The following is a 21,269-nucleotide window of genomic DNA, read 5'->3' on the forward strand; positions in this document are numbered from 1 at the left end:
TTGTATCTTTACCCCAAGTCATAATACCAGTGTATTTAATCTTGTCCTCACCAGTACCTTACAATTTTTGTTAGGAACCACCAAGATACCCAAGAAAGGTAACAAAGTCTAAGTTTAAGCTGTAAACTTAAGGAGCAAACTCTCATATCTGCTCTGGGTAGATACCCGAGATGCAAAGTTGAGCTGGTTGAACTTCTCACTGTAAATATTATTTGAATTCCATGTATTATGCTGTGTACAATAATATTGTAAAAATGTATTTCAAAGAAAAAGCTTAAAACAATTTCTAAAATGCAGAAATTCCATTTATTATATTGAGAATATCAATTGCAAGAAGTCCTGCAATGCATTCTCTTCACTCTAAGTACAATACAGTACACTGTTCTCCACAATAAGTTACATAAAGGCAAATTTTATATACATATAAAAAAGGATCAGTGCCCAGAACTATTTGCACAGCATATCTGCTATTCAGAAACCAATGATTTAAATCTTTAGTTGCCTTCAGATTTCTTGAGCAAAACAAATCCATGAACAAATTTTAATTACCTGGTTTGAGAAAGGTTTTCAACTAAAATCTTAATTCAGCAGAAACCATGCAAATGGTTTAACCACCGAATTAGCGTTCTCTGCATTTATTCTATAAACAAATGTATTAAAACAACGAGGCATGCCATATGGTATCATATAAGACAACATGGAGAAAAATTACCAGCCTGCATTTGAACTGTTAATGCATCCCAAAACACCCAAAAGGGAAGTACCAAAGTAGTAGTGCCATTGTACAAGGCACTAATGAGACCACAGCATAATTCTGCTTAAACATGCTCAAAAAAAAAAAACCCAATAAGAAAACAAATAAAACCCCCAAACAAACAAACAAACAAAAAAAAACCAAAAAACACAGAGGAAAAAGAACCAAAACCAACACCCTAAAACATCCTCAAACTGAAAAAGTGAAGAATAAGGCTACTAGGATGATCAGTGGAATGAAGAGCATTGTATAAGGAAAGACTGTAATAGCACTTGTTTTTCAGCCACTGAAACAACTAAGAGTATATGACACCTTACAAAAACATGTCAGGAAAATGCCCAAAAGAGAAAGAATGCACAAGGAAAATATTGGCATAATAGCAAACAGGCCTCTAATAAATTCATATGGGAATGAAATGATGGTTCCTCAACTTAAAGGATGAGATACATAGGCAGGGCCTTGGAACAAGAAGGAGTGGGGCCAAAAATATTTAAGCAAACAAGTTTAATAGCACAGCTCAGTTTATAGAAGGGATGTGGCATCTACTGTGGGAAAAGAGCAGGCACAGAAACACCCAGCTGGAATGATCCCAACTTGTCTGATCCATCACTGAAATAAGAAGGTGGTGTTTCCTTTGTAGTGTGAACTTCCATTATATGCTCTAAAATTCCACTTAAAAGGATTTTCATTCCCACACCCCCCCAAATTATTCTCTATTCAACTATGTCAATGTCTGTTAAAACAGCAAATGTGGCACCAAGCCCTTGCTGTGGAATCAGCATCCTGCACAGCTGCTCTACTGGTCAGCATGTCCATGTACCTTTCACGGTGAGATTATTTTCCCACACCTTTCTCTAGTTTCTACAATGGAGCCTAAGTATGGTATCCTTCTAAAGTCACAGTGCAGTGAGCCATACAGACTGGAAATACTCAAGACACAAAAGATTATTTCATTTAATTCTCAAAAGAATGCAAATATAAGAACAGAAATGTACCACATGGAAAAGTGTTGAATTGTACATTCCACAGATCTTTCCAGTCGATACTGAAGACTTTCCTTGAACTACATAAGCTGTCCAATTGAGCTGAGCTGCTGGAACTCGCAAGATATGTAGGTAAGAGAGCATCAGTCAAAGGATTACTGGGAAAACAGACGGGAGAACCAAAAACCCTCTAAACTCTTCTTCACTGAAAAAGAGAGGCACTGCATTTGTGAGCTGGATTAAGGCTGTAGCAGGCTGCTGGTTGGCAGTGAAGTGGCAGTCCCCGGGCAGGGAGCGGGGCCCTCACCCCACGGGCTCGCTGTTAGTCCTGTAGGCCTGCTTGCGCAGGTGCGCCTCGATCTCGTCCCTGAACACCAGCATGCCCAGGTGCGAGTGCGACGCCTCGTTCATGGCCTTGGACTGGATGCACATGCGGTACTGCTCCGGCGTCAGCTCGTCCGCGCAGTGCTTCTCGTGCCACAGGTGGAACAGCCCCGGCACCGGCGTCCTCACCACCATCAGCTCCCCGTGCAGGTACTTCCTGTACAGGTGAACGTCCTCGCCGCCCCAGCCCTTCACCTCCAGGTCGAAGCCCCCTGCAAAAGAGCAGCAGAAAGCGTCACTTGGGCACACAGGCAAGAAGAGCAACGCTTCCTGCCTAAAGTGTTGCTGGATCTGGTGTGACATTCCAGAATTTCTGTAGCAATTAACTGCATTTCCCATGCCGTAGCATGCCAGTTTGAGGGACGGGAGCTTCAAGGATATCACATCCTTTGGTGGTGGAAACTGCCCAGGACACAGATCTGCTGACTTCAGAAATTCTCTTAGGACAGTGCCTCCAAATTGCATTATGCATGACATCCCATGTGACAGCTGCAGAAAACCATAGGCAAACCTCACTGGCTATGCTTTCGGATCATTTTTAGGAAGCATAATGGATTTTAGCAGCTGGAAAATCAAGCAGTCATGCACCATATCAGAAATCCTCTCTAACAATGCCAGCAATTACTCCATAGGTTGCAATTCAAAAGGCTGGATTAAGGAAAAAAACATGCTTTACCATTTTAACTTCTCCTGTTTTTCCAGGACCACAGTGAAGAGCAACCCAGGCTCTTGTACAATTTCCAAACTCCAGAATCATGAAGTCTTCATTTAGCACATAGCATACAGATGGCAGTGTGACTGCTATTAGCAATCAGCCTGCATTCAAGCCACCAGACAGCACACAGGGCTGTGCTGTTACATAATCTGCCAGAAGATCCTCACCACCCTCTCCCACATTTTAGCACATTAAGCTGTTCTCAGTTTTAAGAATATGCCACAAGGGGGGGGCAAAGCACATTGCTGAAGACTCCCAACAACTGTATTCAACTTCTCAAGGTTATTTTAAAAAAAAAGGATTTGAATGCTTTTTGTCTATGTGAGTGGCTTATTTGAGTGACATGTTTTTTAAACTTGATTCACTTGCTTCAGACAGACACAAAGTACCAAAAAAAAAAAAAGCAGTATTTAAAAAAGTTCTAGAATGAAATGTTTCTACTAAAACTACTGTGTCTTCTGAAACACTCAACAGATGGGACATCAAAATCCAGAAAAGCTTATTTGACCAATTCTCAGTGGTCAAACTTGTCAAGCAAGTCTGACTGCTGGGCTTGGGGAAATAATACAAGAAATAAATGTATTACTTTTCTGTCATTAGGTAAGACCAGAGAATCAATTTTTAAACAGACAATTTTTTTTCTTAATCTCATCTTACCAACAGTCAGAAAGTCTGTCCGATATTGACAAGTCATCCCAAAGCCAAAATCCCTCCAGAAACCAGAATCCTTCTTGTGTACCTGCAATTTTAAACCAGTATCATTTTGAAATATAAAATACAACCAAGGAGGTACATTGCACTTGGTTTTGCAGAAAGCTAAGCTCTTCCAATCATTTGTTCAGTGTAAAATAGAGCATAATAACACTTCTGGTATTTCTGTGTGATGCACTCATGTGGGGCTTCCCAGTGACCTGCTGTTCACTTCACCTCTGCCTTCCAATTCCACTCACCCTCACTGCAGCTTCCAACAGCAGTTTCTGCTGCACCACCTCTATTTTCAATGTACCTGCCCAGACCAAGCAGTAAATTAGTCCATTGCTAAATCATCTGTTCCTAACACTCAATTTCCTACCCATTTTCTAAGGCCACATTTGTCTCTTGAACTGATGTGACAAGTAAAGCAAGCTTTGTGATTGATGTCAGCAACCATAATATCGTTCAGTTTAAAAGAGTGAACAGAAGAGCTGTCAGGCTGGGGCTCATTCCTCTCTCAGCTGTGACTACCCAAGGCCATATTGCAAAACCTTCCCTTGAGCTTTCAGTAGGATCCTTACAGCTCTTCCTCATACTACTCTCTTCTTTTGCTCCTCCAAATCTGTCCATCCCAGAAGTCTCAGCTGCAAAACCCAATTTCATCTATGCAATCTCTTGAAAGAGTCAGACTGGACACATCATTCACAGGTTTTTACCTCTCACCAGTCCTTTGTTTGCTGGAACATGAGATGAAAGTTCCTGCCACACAATGCCACTATCCTCCTAAAATACTGGCTTGTCAAGCCAGAAAAAACAGCACATCAGAACTACCAACTTCATTTGGTTAATAGCAATAACCTCTTTTAAACTACGTGGAACTCCAAGTTTATCTAAGAATGAGCTTTGTATGTTTGATAAGGTTTTTCAAAGTGCTTTTCCCATAATGGAGAAAACTATTTAGCTATGCAGTGCCAAAGGTCGTAAGATAGCCCAAACAGACTATTAAGTTACACTTAATTTTGTTTTAACACAAAGCACATCTAATTCTATCCAGAATAAATCAAGCTGCTTACCAATTGCTGCTCCACAGGAGGTGGTATATCTTGGTTGGCATAGACAATAGCAGGATTGTAAAGGCTGAATACCACAGGATAGAAAACCTTTTTCCCTGGAAGTCAAAAGATAAATGTAACTCACTGTGGGCATGCTTTCTGAAGACAAGAAGAAACACGAAACACTCTTTTATTATTAACACTAGGCATCTAATGGAAATAAATAAAAACAAATTCTAGCTACTGAGACTTCTCACCGAGGAAGACCATAACATCTAGTGGGGCAGAGCCCATAAGATTAAAAAAATACATATATATGCATATAATACATATGACACTCGATTTACATTTATATATAGTTATACATGCTTATGTAAAATATTCGATATCTCAGTGTCATTCTAGGTGACTAAAAAATTCCTGCAATAAAGATATGCAGTAAAACTAAAAATTAATCAAATGCAAGTAACACCTTGCATTGTTGAGTTTTATTAATTTGTCTCTTTCCACAAAGATGTAATAGCAGGAGCATCCACGATATCCTGCAAGGGCTTTAAGCATCATGAGAATCCTGACTATGCTGAAAATACCAGTTCTGTGTCTATTATAAAAGCCAGGTAAGTATTCTTCCACAGATGTCTTGCATTGCCAATGCTGCAAAGGTATTGACAACAGTCCACAAGAACATTCACTATCCTGATTTGGCATGAACTCTGAAGGAGTGAGCAGCATTTTCAGATCTCATTTGAAGCAAAGGTGACAAACTGCCAGTATGAGTTTCAAGCAGTCTCTTGAACTCTCCTTCTTGTTAAAGCTCGCAAAATACTCCTCTCCAAAATTTTACCAGTTATTTATACAACTTGTTTCATGAAGTACATAGACAGACAGAAATGAATAAAGAGCAAGAAACTGAACCCAAATATCTGTCTTCTGAAGAATTTTCTTGCCTGTTTGTTAGGTGAAAGAAAAATATCTACTGATTCCAAATTTGACATTTGGGGAAAATGACTTCTGACTGCAATAAATTTCAAACTAGAGTAAGCATCAAAACAAGAACTCAAACAGTTTGACAGAAGGAGGTCTTCAGCAGCATGCTTGTTAACTCAAGAAAGCTTTACCCTTCTTGGCAGAAGCTTGTAGAACAAGCATCATACAAACTTAAGAAAAACAATCAGAATATTTCAGAGCTTGGGATGGAACAGTGGAACATTAGCTCAGTCTCCATAAGGAGCACACTGTAGCTCTACTGAAAATCATTCACATGTGACATGTCTTGGCCATACCCATGTGAGAAGAGAGAAACCAAACTTGTCAGAGATGTCAGCATAACAAAAATCATCTTCCACTGTAGAGCACGGCACTGAGTTTTGTTATACAGATTTACATGCAGTCTAATTGTTAAAGCAATTAAACTGTCCATCTTTCTTTCGGACATGAAAATTGTACATGCTGTATAAGAAAGACAATGTGTTGTTAAAACAAGTTATACTAAGGTAGAAGTTATTTCTCATTTTAAATATTAGTGCTTTTTGTGCAGAGTGTGATACATTTTCCAGGGTGTGTGGTACAGAATAAGCCCCATCACTCCAGTTGAGTTATCTCTGTTTTCTGCTCAGCACAGGTCAGTTGAAGCTGAGCACGGTGACAAGGCTCTGTACCAGCAACAATAAGGGAACATACCGGGCTCGGCATTTAAGCGACAGCTGTTGAGGAATTCGGCTGTGAAATAAACATCAACATCACAGAAGAACATCAGGACCTCGCCCTTCTCCCAGGCTCTGGCACCCATGTCAAGTCCTCGGCCTCGGTTAAATTCCTCATTCAGAGAGACAAGCGTGTAATTGTGGAAGTCGGTTTCTCTACAAGAAAAACAGAGCCAAACCCAAAATAAATCTGTGAGGAGGGGCAGAGGGACCATTTATAGTTTTTTCAGCATTTTACAGGAATTTCATTCTAGAAATTTAAAATGAAAAACAGTTTTATGATCAGATGAGAAAAAAGATCTGTTACACTGTGTAGTCTATTTTAATTTTAAACCTCATAAAATGATAGAAATCAGTCTTACTTCGTAACTTCACTTTGTTTAATCATTCAGACAGATTAAAAGGCCTTTTGTTAACTGACATGAATTAAAATGCTCTCCTGAATTACAGAGGCATCTAAAATTTGCCCCCACAAACCAAGAAGTCCTGACTAACAGAGAAATATCTGTCTTCACCAATTCATCCAGACAAGAGGGCAAACAGGAAGCCTGGCATCACCAGACACACAGGGCAAAAGCCATCTCTGTGGTGGTGCCACCATAACCCAGGCACTTTGCCTCTTCTCACTATTTAACAGTGGCATACATGCCTGTACTCCCACAGAAGAGGAAAGGAGCAGCCAAAGGAGACTGGAAACACCTCAGAGAACATCTTCGAGCAAAGTTAAGTGTCTACTTCAGAGACACTTCAGAAGACAATGCTTGAAGAGAACAGAGTGAAAATATTCAACAGTAGCACCACTAAAGATACAGAACCAGGTAAATGCCCAGTGAGCCTGCAGCACTCAGTGCTCGTAAGGGACATCTCACAGGGAGCCGGGCAGGCAGCAGAGACCTCAAAAACGGAGGGGTACAGCACAGGGCAGATATTAGGGCGACCGCAGTAGAAAATGCGGAAATTCTCTCTTCCCTTCCCACAAGACGCCTGTACAGGTTAGGCCGACTGTCCATCACATGCTCCAAGCTGGTGACAAAGTAGCCTGTGTCTAGTCTGTGTCATGGAGAAAAGCCTGGCCAGCATGGTGAGACAGGGATCACACCAGAGCTCAAGGGGAACAGGCAGCCAGCTCAGGGATGAGTGCAAGAGCTCAGGGAGTAAAGGAGCCCCTTGGCTACAAGGTACGGGATGCTGACTTGTCCCATCTCTCTGGAGCAAAAAACCAAAAAAGACACATTCAGGAATTTTACATCCATCCTGATGTAATGCTACTGCTGAGCCACTGTGATGAACCATGCTTAAAGTCATTTTACAGCTGAGAGTAAGTACAGCCTACTTTGACCACTACATTTCTCTTCCTTATTAAATAAAATTGTTTCTCCAGTGAAGTAGCTATTAAAATGTCCATCCCAGTTCCAAAGAACCTTAACTCTAATCAATCTGTTAGTGTGACTGAATATCCACTGCAAAACTCACCCCTGTTGTTTTTTCAACTGTCAGATAGAAACCTCAAAGTCTTTTCTGGCTATAACTTGATTTTTAGTAGTCTTCAGGAAACTTTTTCAACCTAAGCTGTAAAATGGCAACCATAAATAGTGTACAGTAAATAAATAATAAATTTCCTGTAACCTGTAATGGAGTACAAACTTTATTTGGTTTACTTCTTCATTCTTTTTTAAAAACTGTTTAAAGTGCTGATCAATATTGTTTGTGCTGACTAATGTTGGATTGATACACTTACCTAGCTACAGATTCTAGGATGTTCTTTACTTCTGATAGACCATCCTGTCCAAAGTACACCACTGTGAGGTGAACACGCTTATCCTGATGAATACACACATCTCTAAAAGCAGAAAGATATGCTGATATTAGTAATTACTTGTAACACAACAAAAAAACCCTCGGGTACTTCAAAGCTACTCCATTAAAAAGTATTAGCAGATTGAAGTATTCTGGTTAGGCATCAAATGGCTTCAAAGAAAGCAAGGAAAGATGCTTTCCCCTCTTCTTTTCTTATTTTGCCCATTTAAATCAGAAGATTCCAACACTGTGTGTCACATTCCAATATCTTTTTTTATAAACAGGCACTCTACAAGTTATGTAAATACAAAATCTATGTTTAAGACTATCTGTGTCCAGGTTCACAATGACCCTGTCACTTGGTCATTTTACTGCAATTCCAGAATCTCTTAAGCCCTTTTAGAAGGAACATTTTCTCCATACAGTAGGTTCAATTACAAACATCCCAAGGTAGTTGCACACAATGTTGAAATCATTAGCTCTGTTGCAAATCAACCAGAACAGGAATTCATTTTGAAAAGGAAACAAAATACTGAAAATCAGCATCATAGCTCACTATATAATCTCATGCACCTACCTAAAGTTTTGCATAAACTGTGCAAATGCCTCAGTTCTTCCAGCAAGAGGAACAATAACGTTAATGATCGATCTAGAAATATCGACTGTTTCACTCTTCACTTTCATGAGGGGTCCAAAAGGTCGGAACAAGGTGACATGCCTGTACTCCATGCCATCCATCTTCTTATAAAACAGCTCATACTGTGTCCCCTTATCTCTTTCTGTACGATAGTAACCTGAAGAATAAGTCACACAAGTAATAGGTAAAGTCAAAGATCCCAGTAGTTGTATTTCAGAAAAACTAATTTTCCTAAGAACTAAAGAAGTGGGGGCAAAGCTTCCGAGTTTCTCCCAAAAACATATGAAATTTCCACAAACTGTTATCAATCACAATCACCCTTCTACCACTTTAGGTCAGACCTGAGAAGTAATCCCAAATGAACTCCAGCTTCCCCTGCTTCTTACAGACAACAGGTTTCATGGTCCTATGCCAACTTCTCAGATGGAATTAAGATTTTTTTGTTGGGTCTACCCAACAAAAAGGGAATTCAGCTATTTGCTATGGAAAAGGATGGCTGAAATCTAATATTGCCTGCTCTTAAGCCCTTCAGTAAGAATCTAGCCCTGAGTGAGTCCACAGTAAAATCTGAGAGCATCTGGCCAGTAATCAACACAAGAAAAGCACAATTTGTTCTGTGGGCAGAAAAAATGACAGTAACTTGCTTGACAAAGTCTGCAAAATCTGACATGTGGCATCTAAACAAAACAACTGTGTGATAATGCTGGAATGCTTTTAAATTGTTTTCACTGCTGACCAGTACTACACCCACAGGTTTCTAAGGACATAGGCAGAAGTTCTCTATGTAGCTGTCACACTTTAGGACAACAGTGCTATCCCTCCAGAAACAGGACTATCTGTTGAGAGATATTTTACTCCTAATGGGTAGAAAAAAAATCTGTCCCTTTCAGAACATGGTCCTTGAACTTAAGGACCATCAAGAAAGGAACTTAAACCAACAAACTCTTAAACTTACACCACAGAGGAAAGGACTGAGGCTCATCTGTGGTTTTGACCCTACTAAGCTCTGTGCTGCTAATTCTATATCTACGCTAACCTGAGAGTAAAAAATGATGACAGGAAAAATCCTCTGACAAAAATGTCTTATGTTCATCCCATCTCTGCTCTTCTCTCACCAGCAAGGAAAAGATGTATTATCCAGAAGAACCACAAGCCATACCATGAACTGGCATTACATTCCAGTTAAGTGGCCACCTAGACCATAGAGAAAGTTACAAACAGCTGCACATTCCCAAGTGTGAGGCACACCCCGACCTCACACGATGCATTTCCATTCACCTGGCTGCCCTTCTCCAAGCCAGTCTCCTCAGCAGCTGAAATCCTTCCCAGGCCCCCCACCCAGAAAGCAGCTGGCTGCAGGCCACAGAGCAGACAAGCCATACTGGCAACACAAAAGGTTCTCTTTTGCACCCAGCATTGATATTGTCCTTTTTGTGGTCTATTTTTGCAACTGAAATCAACATTGGACAAAGAACGTGAAGGAAGCAGCTCACAGGAACCAGAAAGAAGGGGTGATAGAACTTTGTGTTTCTCCCTATTCCCAGGCAAGTATTCCCCATGTTCCCTTCCCTCTCAATACAAGAAGCAAAGGAATGTTCACACCACCTTCACCTAACTTCTTTCTCTAGATCCCAGATTCCATTTACAAAGAAAGCATCCTTTCCTTCATCTGCCTCTGTGCTCCTCTGCTCCAGCCTCCATCCCCAAACCAAACCCAGTTTCATTCACTCCTTCTGCCCAGCAGTCTCTTCCACAGCAAGCTCCTTATGCTCCTCCTGTCCTCAGCTCTGTAATCCATTCTGTCTGGTGGACAAGCACATCCACTGGCACAACCAACAGGAAATGGGCATGACCACCACAGAGGGGCTGTGGGACACAAGCTGGTCCATCACACTGGAAGTCAGTGATGACTCAACCTCTTAACTGAGAGGCTTTTACCCTTTGAACAAAGTTCTACGATGCTTTCCTTGAAAAGACTGAAATTCAAATTTACGCTGTCAGCACAGAGATGCTTAAGTATGTACCACGTTTAATGCTTATTTTTAAATCATTAGTTACAAGCACTGAAAATGGTGTTTCAAACAATCAAAGTCCACAATGCTGACTGCCAGAAGCAGCAAAAGCTTTTAGATCCCTCTCAACCCTTTTCCATTCCAACCCTTCGTGCTGCACAGCCCAGCAGCTTGAAACAGCCTCGTGGTTAATGGAGTAGCTGATGCACCACGGTGCTCGTACATCATGCTTCCACATAATAGACAGCCAGTACTTAGTACCAGGACTCTTGGGGAAATTAACATTCGGTATTTTTTATTTTATTATTTTCTCTGCTATCCAATAGCTGTTTACAGATAAAAATACCATTTAAAATGTAAGTGAAGTTTCTAAAAAGCATACCAGCTGCCAATAGCTTATCTTTAATCAAACGATAAGCTTAGATGTCAGTCTAAAGCAGAAGGCTGAAGTAGAGTAAAAATTTCTAGATTAGTTTTTTAAAAAGTAAACAAAAGCAAAACCCACTGATGTAACTTCATAAAGACCTTAATATGCAAATTCAAATCCAAATAGTGTCTTGCCAACATTCAATTGTTGAAATACAAGATTGCAAACTTTCAATCTCAACATGCTACTACAGCCACGCTTCTAAATAGGATGTATGCCTCGAGCTATCCTCCTTGCTATGAGCTAGCCTCTGTTGCTAATCTACTAATTTGAATACTTCAATGGGACTAAAGTTTCTATGCACAGAGCCAGATTTGAGAACAGAAAAAGAACCCACATCTGGTTTACTTCTTAGTCTATTCAGGTTTTTAACACTTGGAACTGACTCATTTCATAAAATCTGTTATCTCACCTTCCAACTAGCATACACTGGCTGCCATCCAAAACAGAACTCCACAAGCAAAGAAGTAAAAAGCAGCAGAAATAATTTAACGGCTGCTATTTCTGGTCCATGAAGCTTTACTCCCTTTGCAGAAGTTCTGCTTCTCACCAAACAAATTAAACATAGGAATTCTGGGGATCAGTTACTATTAAAGCCAAAAAACTGTTCTTCTATTGCTTTGAATATTACTTGCTTTACAACCACCAAGAAGGGTTTGGTCTGTGGATTGAAGACAAAAGATCTGGAATTTCTGGAGTGTATTAGAATTCTCCACTGAAGTTCCCAGGACCGTGGCCAGTTTCTGGTCTTATGCAGCACACAGGGCAGGGACTGTTTGCATGACAAACGATCCACACTGCTCTATGGATGGCAAGCACTTGGAATCTTGCAGCATGGGAATAAAGGATTTTTACATTCCAAGGATGGGTGGGGAGTCTTCCTTTTCAATGATGACCTAAAGAAAGTTTCTAGACTTCACCCAGCTCCAACTGGAAACACAGAAGCAAGACAAATGGACCTAAACTAGTCTATGAATGTCTATGCACTGCTAGACATTCATAACCTTAATAACAAAACCTTTAATAGCAATTAGCTAATAGCTAATTAGCTTCTGAAAACATGCTAGTGCTTCTATTTTCCAAAGGTTAATTTTAACTGTTTGTGCAATGGAAGAGCTTTTAATTTCTTGATTTAAAAAGCCAATTACACTGATAAATGTAAACCCAAATAAGCCAGTTACACTGATAGTGAAGTGTGTCCATGGAGGCTCCTCAAGGATTCTCTATCACCATTCAAGACTCAATGTCCCCAGAGAGAGGGACAGACAGAAGTAATACTATTATCCCCTCCAAATTACTCTCCATTTCTCAACTCCATTATCAAATACTGATCTCAAAGAAATCTATTTTTAATGGAGGACTATCTTAGAACATGCAGTTCAGCAATTAGGTCCATTATTCACAATCCTAAATCCATTCATTTGTGAAAATATGTAAAATTGCATCTTTTATCCTCTCTAGGGATACTTTTCATCCACGAGGAATAGGATACACTTGTTTCTCATACACTTAGATATAATGTAAACACTAAGAAAAAAAAAAACTTCAAAAGTGTTTCTCAAACAGCTACTGCAGAACAAGACTTTTTTTCAGGTCAGATTTTTATTCTGCTATTAGAATTCCGCAAGTTTCATTATGAATTGCTGCAAAGGAAAACAAAGCAAACAGAGAAATTTGCTGGTTTTCTCTTCATCAGCAGAGCAAGTCAACTGAGCTTTCTGAAAAATATTTTTAAGTTTTCAGAAAGTATCTTTGTAGCTGTAATATACACTTAGAAATTTTTTTTTTTTTTTACTTAGTGCTATTGCTCAAAGCCTGTACATAACCATGATGTGGCTGTGGCAGCTCTGCCTTATCATAATTCCAAAGCAGATTTGGATCACCACTTCGTCTTGCAACACTAGAAAAATACCATCAGTTCAGAAAACACTTGGCCAGAGTGCTCACTGTTGTGGATACAGCTTCCTTGCACCGCTGGCAGAAGACAAAACATCTTCCTGCAGAGCCCACAGAGGCTGAGCATGCAGCAAGGCAGCTGCATGAACAGTTAAATCAAGGACATAGAGCAAAAATGCAGAGTAGCAACAAGAAAGTTGGCATCTCACAGCATCCATCAGCGTGTATTTGGAACTCTTTTGGCCAAAGAGTAATAAAAAACATGAGATTCAGACTACCACAAATATTACTAGCTAATTAAGTGTACTTTTTCAGAAAAAAAGTTTATTTAGGAAATTCCTGTTTTTAAAATAGAAAGATCAATTTTAAATTCAAGTTACTCCAATATAGATAAATCCTAAAATACAGTAAGAAAAAAAAAATATTGATGTTTTTTCAAATGAAGACAGTATTTCACTGACTGGGCATCAAAGGCAACATAAGTGCTGGGAAAGACATATTCACCCGACATTAAAAGACACCATTAAGTAAAACTGCCTATAAGAAAAGATGTCCTAAACTTATTTAAACAGTCACTAAATTCTCTAAGGAGAGAGCACCTGAACGTACGTATCACAAAAAATTACATGGTTCAAAGTTTAGTCTACTATTTCACAAGTCTAGGAAAAGAGCAGACATAATTCCCAGAACCAAATATTGACCTATATAAAAATAGCCTGTTGAGGTAATGAGCTAGAAGACTTTAGAATAAAAATGCCTATTTCTTATAGCACAGTTTTGTGGGTGAGTTTTTGTATATAGATACGCAGTAGTTTTGAGGGAAAAAATCCTGCAAGTCAGAAGATACAATCAACTTATCTATACTGAGCATAAAACATGATGGTTATGTATTAACTAATGCAGTACCATGTTTTCTCTTTTGTCCCAGAAGTAAAAAAAAAATATACACACAAAGTTTCTCAGCCTCCAGTTTCAAATTGCACAATATTCTAGTTTTAGTCACAAACCACTTATTTCAAAATAATTACCAACTGAAGAGGATGTAGAACTTAAATTATTTGCTTCAACTGAAGCCAACTGTTTTTCTAAACGAGCAACACTAATCCAGCAACAATTCTGATGTGCTCTTAGGACAGTTCCTGCTCTGACTCCAGCTGATACACCAAGACTGCTATGCAATTTGATCCTACCAGTTTAGGACAGCTTAAGGGAGAAGTATTTTATGAATAGAATGGCATCAGCTTTCCAAGTGGACTTCCATCAGAAGGGGACACACAAGCAGTGGAAGCCACAGCCGGTTCATGGGGCTGCAGGGCAAAGGACCTGCACGTACCAACACCACTGAGTCTGCTTTTTACCTCTGAGTTCTGGAAAAACAGGGGTGGGGAAAAATATGCTAACATTCAGAGGATGTCTTTTTTTGCTGGCTAAATTAGCCAGTAGTATTTGCACATAAAAACCCACAGAATACCCACACAACCCACAACTTCTGTCTGAAGAAAGATACTAATAGATATAGATAATACTATGGCTGGTTGCTAACTCAGCCATATGCAGCATAAAAGACTTGTCTTTCCCTGTAGTTCCTGTAACTCTGTGTTTGAAGTTACTGTCATTACAGCAAAAAGATATTAGCTTGATTTCCAAAAACAAATACTGGTGTAAACTGAAGTAGAGGTATGAAGTATAATTCTAAGGTCCTATAATTACTTGCCTTCTTGAACGTCTGTCATTAAAGCCAGTACACTAAAAGAATCAACAGCTATTTCAGTCATGGTAAAGTAAAAATCCACTAGAGTACAAGCAGTATCTAAAACAGCAATGGAAAAGCAGTTGAATACTTAATGCAGAAATAAAGCTCAAGGATGACTAATAGAGTTTTAAATGAGAACTGTACTAAGAGCCTCACACAGGCTGTGCTGCATTGATCCAGCTGAGCAGATTCCATGCCCTGCACCACCTTCTGGAAAGAAGAAGAGTACTTGCATCAAACTTTAAACACAGTAGCTGTTAAAAAGCAGAGACTTTTTGCACTACAGACCAATTACATCATCTGAGCCTGAAAGAGTCCATTATTTCAAGGCCAATAGTACCCTTCTCCAGCATGCTTGCTTAATAATACAGACATCAGTACTTACTCCAGAATTCCTTCTACAGTAATGGTCTTACAATATGGTCCACATTTGGTTTTTAATGGCAGCATGAACTGTATTTAATACTGTAAGTATAAAGAAGAGGTACTAGGGCAGTTTTTGATAATACTTATCGCATGAGACCATACCTTGAAAACTACATTTTATGGGATTTGTCACTACTGCATCTTTTAAGGGCCTTACTACGTGTTGAAAGTTTAACTGTTACCTATGCCTTTATAATGTGTGTTCTGCAATTAAACTTACAGGCACTGAGACAAAACTGAAGGGACAACAAGAGAACAGTTCAGGGCTGCACAGCACAGCAGACCCTGTAACTGTATACCACAAAAGGTCTATCCAGGACACCAAGTTCTTCAGCTGACAGGCCCAGCACAGAGCCTACCTCTCCCTCCAGAATGACTATATGCCAACCCTAAGAAAGTCAAATATCTGAATATTAACTAGAAGTGGCATAGAGAGGAGTGAAGAAAAACCAGTAGATACACACTGGATTGTTTAACTAGTCCGGAACATGAGAGATGATTCAATTCCTTCCACTGCCACCAGTTTAACTGAAAAGTCTTTCAGTTATTTAGTACCATAAGCAGCTGTGTCACACTGACTGGCTACAATCAGTTACAAATGCATCCCTATTTTAAACGGATACAGCTTCCCCCATATACCTCTCGTGGTAAGCCCTTCTGAAATGCATTTGTTACTTCACTAAAAACACAAGACAATGAAGCAGTAATATTCTCATTGTCAGAAATAAAGGTTCTTACTGTGCAATTACTTTTATGTAAAACACCTAAAAGTACAAACACCATTAAATGCCTGTTGTGACATTCCCATAAGGGGTTGGGAAGCATGCAAACATACCTTCTATAAAATCATTTTCACTATATAGCTGCCTGTCTCCTACTCCATCATCTTCATCTTGTCCATCTTCTTCATCTGGATTATTGATAACTTCTAGGCCAGCCTCGATAACTTCCACCAATTCATCTCGTTTATCCTTTCTAACAGGTTTCTCTTCTGGATGCCGAGTGAGCCCCATCTCCAATTGGAATACTTTCATGGATGTAAAGCTTTCAAAAGGAATGACTCCATACTCACTAGGCAGTTTGGCCCCCACGCTCACCTCAGCTTTGTCAATCTGGGAATGAAGAAACTCTAGGAGATCATTGGATGTTTGTTCTTTGGTGCCCTGGTAGTTCATACCATTGACCTTCGGGCTCTTTTTTTCCTGCAGGGACTTCAATTTGTCACTCATTTCCTGAAGCTCTTGCTTTAGCTGGGCAATCTGACGTTTCAGACTGGTAGCTCGGTTTTGATAATGCTCTTCTTGTTCCTGCAAGAGAGCTTGATAGTATTCTTTACCCATGCTTTCACCTACAACACCAGGCAGAGATCCATTGCCATCTGTTTGTGGAGCACACTCCAGCAAATACATGAGCAAGACTAAACTGAATAGTAAAGCAAGGCCCACCAACAGCCAACGAGTCCTGGCTTGAATTACTAAGCCTCTTCTGGGCATTCTCATATTATTTCTGTTTCCAATCCTAAAAGATGACTTATCTGAACTTGCTTTCCAGGGGACATCACCCCAGACTCCAAATCTTAGAAAAAGAAAGAAAACACAACTGTAATAGCTACTACAAGTTCTGGTAACATAGCTGATGAGCAGTTTTCAAGCTTTGCCTTAATCAAGTGTCATTGCAGAGATGTAAATCTGAAGTTCCTATGTCATCCATAACCATCAACTGTAAATCTGGTTGACGCCATACAATTCGTTCAGGATGTCCTACCCCAAACAAAAAAGCCCTGCAAAGGGGGAAGATGGAAGACACCAGCAAGGAATCATATTTCCATTTCCTAATTCAGCTCTAGTTGAAGGGGCTTAGCTTATTTGAAGTTTTGTGAGGGAAATCTGCAAAAATAATTTTGTAAGCTTTGAACAGACAGCAATTTCCTCCCCCTACTATGTGTGATGGCAATATACAATTTAGTGATACTAATTTTCATTGGCTAGTCTTGCTTTTCCTCTGGCACTTGAGTATTTTATTCCACGTCCCCTCCTTTCCTTGGAATCTGTGGTTTGAGTCAGCAAAACGAAGACAGAACCTAAAAATAAAAGAAAGGTGCATATTAGAACTACAAAGCAGACTGTAGCCAGCAAAAAGTTTCTCGTTTGAGAAACACATGAACAAAGTTCTAACACATGCATGCAAAAGATTGCTGGTGGAAGGAGTGAGAAAGGGAGAAAGAAACCATTTCTTTCCTTTGCATTACCCATCAGCAACTCCCTTGGACATAGTGTCTGGAAAACAGTAATATGGACAGTCCAATAAAGTGCATTTGTCACACAGCTTGCCAGAGCAGTAACGGTTCTTCTAGTCTCATCACGGTTTATTTCACATTTGTTTTAATTCTCCCATTCCTTCTTGGTTTTGCTTTTAGTTTAAGTAAATACCTTTCAGGGCATAACCGTTCAGTCATGAATAAAGTATTATAGATTTAAATATCAAATTTTACAGAAACTGCATTTCAGAGTAAGTCAAATTCAACAGAAATTAAAATTCAAACACCAATCCCTGATTGAGGAAAGGGATCCTGAGATAATCCATCTGCTAATATTTCCACCTTCTGATATGGTTAGGCTAACATGAAGTGGCAGTGGTCACACTCTTACATGACTGACCAAACCAGTCTAGAGGGAAAGACCAAAGAAATAGACCAGTTATGCAAGAGGGGGATACCAAAAATCCTACTCAGCTAAATGTTTTATGGGCCTCTTCAATGACAGTATAAAAAACTAAGAAGTAAGGTCAATGCATGTAAGTCTACTTTCAACATTAATCAAATACTTGCATTTAAAGTTTGCCTGTATAAAGTAAGTGAAGCTCATTAAAATTTATCCAGGGACCTATTAGCTCTACATCCATTTTGACTGTGTTACGAAGTTACGGTTTGGGGGAAGTTCTGAGGCTCCCAGTTTAGTTTTACTATCCATATGAGACTAGAAAAAAATTGTTCCCTTCCATACTCCTTCCATGTGTGTTAGACAGCCTTATCTGGCACTGCCAGCTGCCACCCAGCCCATCTTGTGCTGACCCTGTGAGTCAGTCAGGGTGCCACAAGCGCCAGCCCCACGCCCCAGGGTGCCACAATGCTCCCCAGGTGTTTGCAGCATATCTGGCACTGCGTCTCCCCAATTGTGTCCTTGTCTCCTCCCCTGCCATTCTGCTTCCAGCACCAGGATACTGCTCCAGTGCAAATCAGGTACCCCTGACCAGCATCTTCACTTGCAAGAAAGCTCCAGTGACAAGGCTTGAAAGATTAAGTGACTATTCATACCACCAGCAGTAATGCCTGCCACAGCCAACCCAAAGTTTGTGGGCATATCATGCACACCAAGTTTGCCAAGAGCTGCACACCTTGGAGTTGTCCAACTGAAGTCTATAGGACTGCTCAGAGCAGTTTTTAGTATTTGTAGTGCTAAAGTGCCTGTTAACAATTAATCTACGTAGATTACGCAGAAATTGTTAATCCAGCAGATTAAAGACAATTACTCATCTGAAACTGAATCTTTTGGAACTCATGGAAAGCTACTGGACACTTTGATACAAATAAGTAACAGTTTTATCAACTGAATACTAGATAACATCCTTTCAAATCCAGACAAGCCAGAAGTTAGTCACTCCTCACTGCACAAACACAACATTATATAAATCCAAGCTGAATGCCTATAAAGAGTCATCAAACCCAGATGTATCCTCAGATTACTAACCTGTGTTCAGATGTGATGACTCAAGGGAGATAGAAGAAAAATATCTACAGGATACAACCAGTTCACAAAAATGATACAATATCATCCCGAACTTTCTTTAGTACAAAGATGACCATATGCTATTTTTTCACATTTCTTGCTGAATTCTTGTTCTGTTACACTGCAAGAGGTGAAGCCACAATATCATAAAGAAGCACGAGTTTCTTTAAACTTCAGTAAATGCTAAACTGCACTAAAGCTACTCCATGCAGAAGCTGACACATCTTCAATCAGTAAAGGCGTATTGAAAAATGATCAGACTATCTAACTTGTATAAAATATCAGTAAATCAAGTCTCAACTATTCTAACTGTTGGTAACTGACAAGTCGATACCCCTGAAGATGGAGCATTAGTTCTAGTAGGCTTTTCAATTCTTGCTCCACCAATAAATTGCCCTGTGTTCAACTTTGATGAGTCACTAAGCTTCTTTAGGTCTCATTCAGGTCTCAGAAGCAAGGGAGAACAGATCTCCAGATGTGGTCAAGAGGACACAATGTACCAGGAGATTAAGATCCCTTCAGAGAATAGAGGGGGCACTGAGGGAACTCTTGTTGCTCATACCTTCGCTCACTGTGGCCAAACAGACATCATTATGGTAAGCGTGGATTAGGGAAGTCAGCACGCCCCCGCGGGGACTCCCTGCCGGGCATGTGCACACTCCTGGCCCTCCCCAGCGGCACTTCACCCATTCAGAGCACGGGGCTGTTCGGGGAGCACTGCCCTGAGGGGTGCTCAGGGAACTGACACAATGAGCCATTTCTGAGCAATGACAACCACACGAGCTGGGCTGTAAAGATCTCACTGCTATTTCCGTCTAGGCGCTAATTATTCCTTCATTAGCTGAAACTCTTTTTCTATGGGCTGGTGACAATCCTATTAAGAATACAGCCTTTTTACAGAGACAGGCATTGCCTATTTATGTTTGATCATTTTTCTGCAACACCATAAACAAGAGGCATTTTTCCCACTGGAGCTTCACCGTGGCCTTTAAAGGCTAGGAATGTTTGTGCAACCAGTTATGTCGAACATTAAAATTTTAAATTGCACATGGAGACCTGAATGGGTAAGTTAGTTTGCTAAAACAGTGGGAGCTGAGCGAATTGACTTATTTTTTTTCCCTTCAGTATTACTTCTGCTAAGGGAAGTCATCATAAAGGAATAAGATACATTTCATTTTGAATACTTCAAGGAGTGAGCAAAAGCAGTAAGAATCTTCCTTCTTATCCCACTGGAAAAGGAGGGCTTATGAGCACTCAATTTCACGATCCTCTCTTTTCAGGGGGAAAAAAAAGAATAAAAAAAATTAAAAGAAGCCCTGTTTTTGCATATTTACAACCCAAATTTGATATGAGTTCGGTCTGGCACAGCCATATTTTAGGAATTCCAGTAACTAGGCTGTAGAGTATGATTACAAGAAAAAGCAGGCTGTGAAACCCCAGAATGAACAAAAGCACGTGGGATCCCAAAAACCACAACAGGGAAACTAACTGGAACGCTCTGAAGTTTATACAAAAGGACAGTAAGATTACCCGGTAATAAGTAATTACACAGTAAATCCCCAAAATTTCAGTGCTTAAAGATTAAGTTCCAAAACTTCAAATCGCACACGCTGGTATTTAACTTCATATCAGTTCTTCAGAACAAGTCTATTTGCAGTAGTCTGTATGATCTCCACAGAATGAGACATCTGAGGCTTATACAATGCTTATAAAGATCAGCAGGTTTTCCAGAGGCACCTGATTGTTAATTCCTTCTGCATTTCCAGGGCCTTCTGTATATTCAACAATGGAAATGTTTCTGTTCCTTACAAAAAAGATCATTGATTCTCTAAGCACAAGGGATTAGACCAGCATGCTAATTGAAAATGCTTTACATTTTTTTTATTATATTAGCATTCTGGTTTTGTTCCTTGCTGCAAAGGATGAGTACATCTTTCTTAAGTGGGGAAACATTCACACTTGAGGCAGTGACCTAATTCAGTATACACTTGGCTTCATGCCAGACTGTGGGGACATTCCTTGTGTGAGCATGTTTTACTTCAGACATGTCCTTTTCATTCAGAATGCCCTAGACAGTCACTGTTTAGTTGCTCATGAAATTCCAGTTGAAAATTATTTTATTGTTCATAATTTCACCCAGAAGCCACAGATATTCACTGTCTTAAGCCTCCTCCACATACATATTTCTCTTCTTGGCAAGTTATACAATGAAAACATGAGATCCAATCTCATCCCTTGCATACTCCCTTCTT

The 21,269-nt window shown here is 39.8% G+C and overlaps 1 protein-coding gene across 1 annotated transcript in view; it reads right to left on the minus strand.

Moving 5' to 3' along the window:
• Positions 1–283: 283 nt before the first annotated feature.
• CSGALNACT2 (chondroitin sulfate N-acetylgalactosaminyltransferase 2) overlaps positions 284–21,269 on the minus strand; it is a 32,483-nt gene continuing 11,497 nt past the window's right edge. Inside the window, exons 2-8 of the mRNA XM_088168885.1 lie at positions 16,068–17,312; positions 8,659–8,875; positions 8,023–8,124; positions 6,262–6,440; positions 4,603–4,697; positions 3,494–3,575; positions 284–2,333 (exon numbers count right to left, since the gene is read on the minus strand). Coding sequence (XP_088025011.1) covers positions 2,041–2,333; positions 3,494–3,575; positions 4,603–4,697; positions 6,262–6,440; positions 8,023–8,124; positions 8,659–8,875; positions 16,068–16,731 — 1,632 coding nt within the window. The 5' untranslated portion in view covers positions 16,732–17,312 and the 3' untranslated portion in view covers positions 284–2,040. The remainder of the gene's footprint in view (positions 2,334–3,493; positions 3,576–4,602; positions 4,698–6,261; positions 6,441–8,022; positions 8,125–8,658; positions 8,876–16,067; positions 17,313–21,269) is intronic.

The sequence above is a fragment of the Sturnus vulgaris genome, chromosome 8 (genome assembly GCF_052056855.1).
Source record: "Sturnus vulgaris isolate bStuVul1 chromosome 8, bStuVul1.hap1, whole genome shotgun sequence".
Taxonomy (NCBI): domain Eukaryota; kingdom Metazoa; phylum Chordata; class Aves; order Passeriformes; family Sturnidae; genus Sturnus; species Sturnus vulgaris.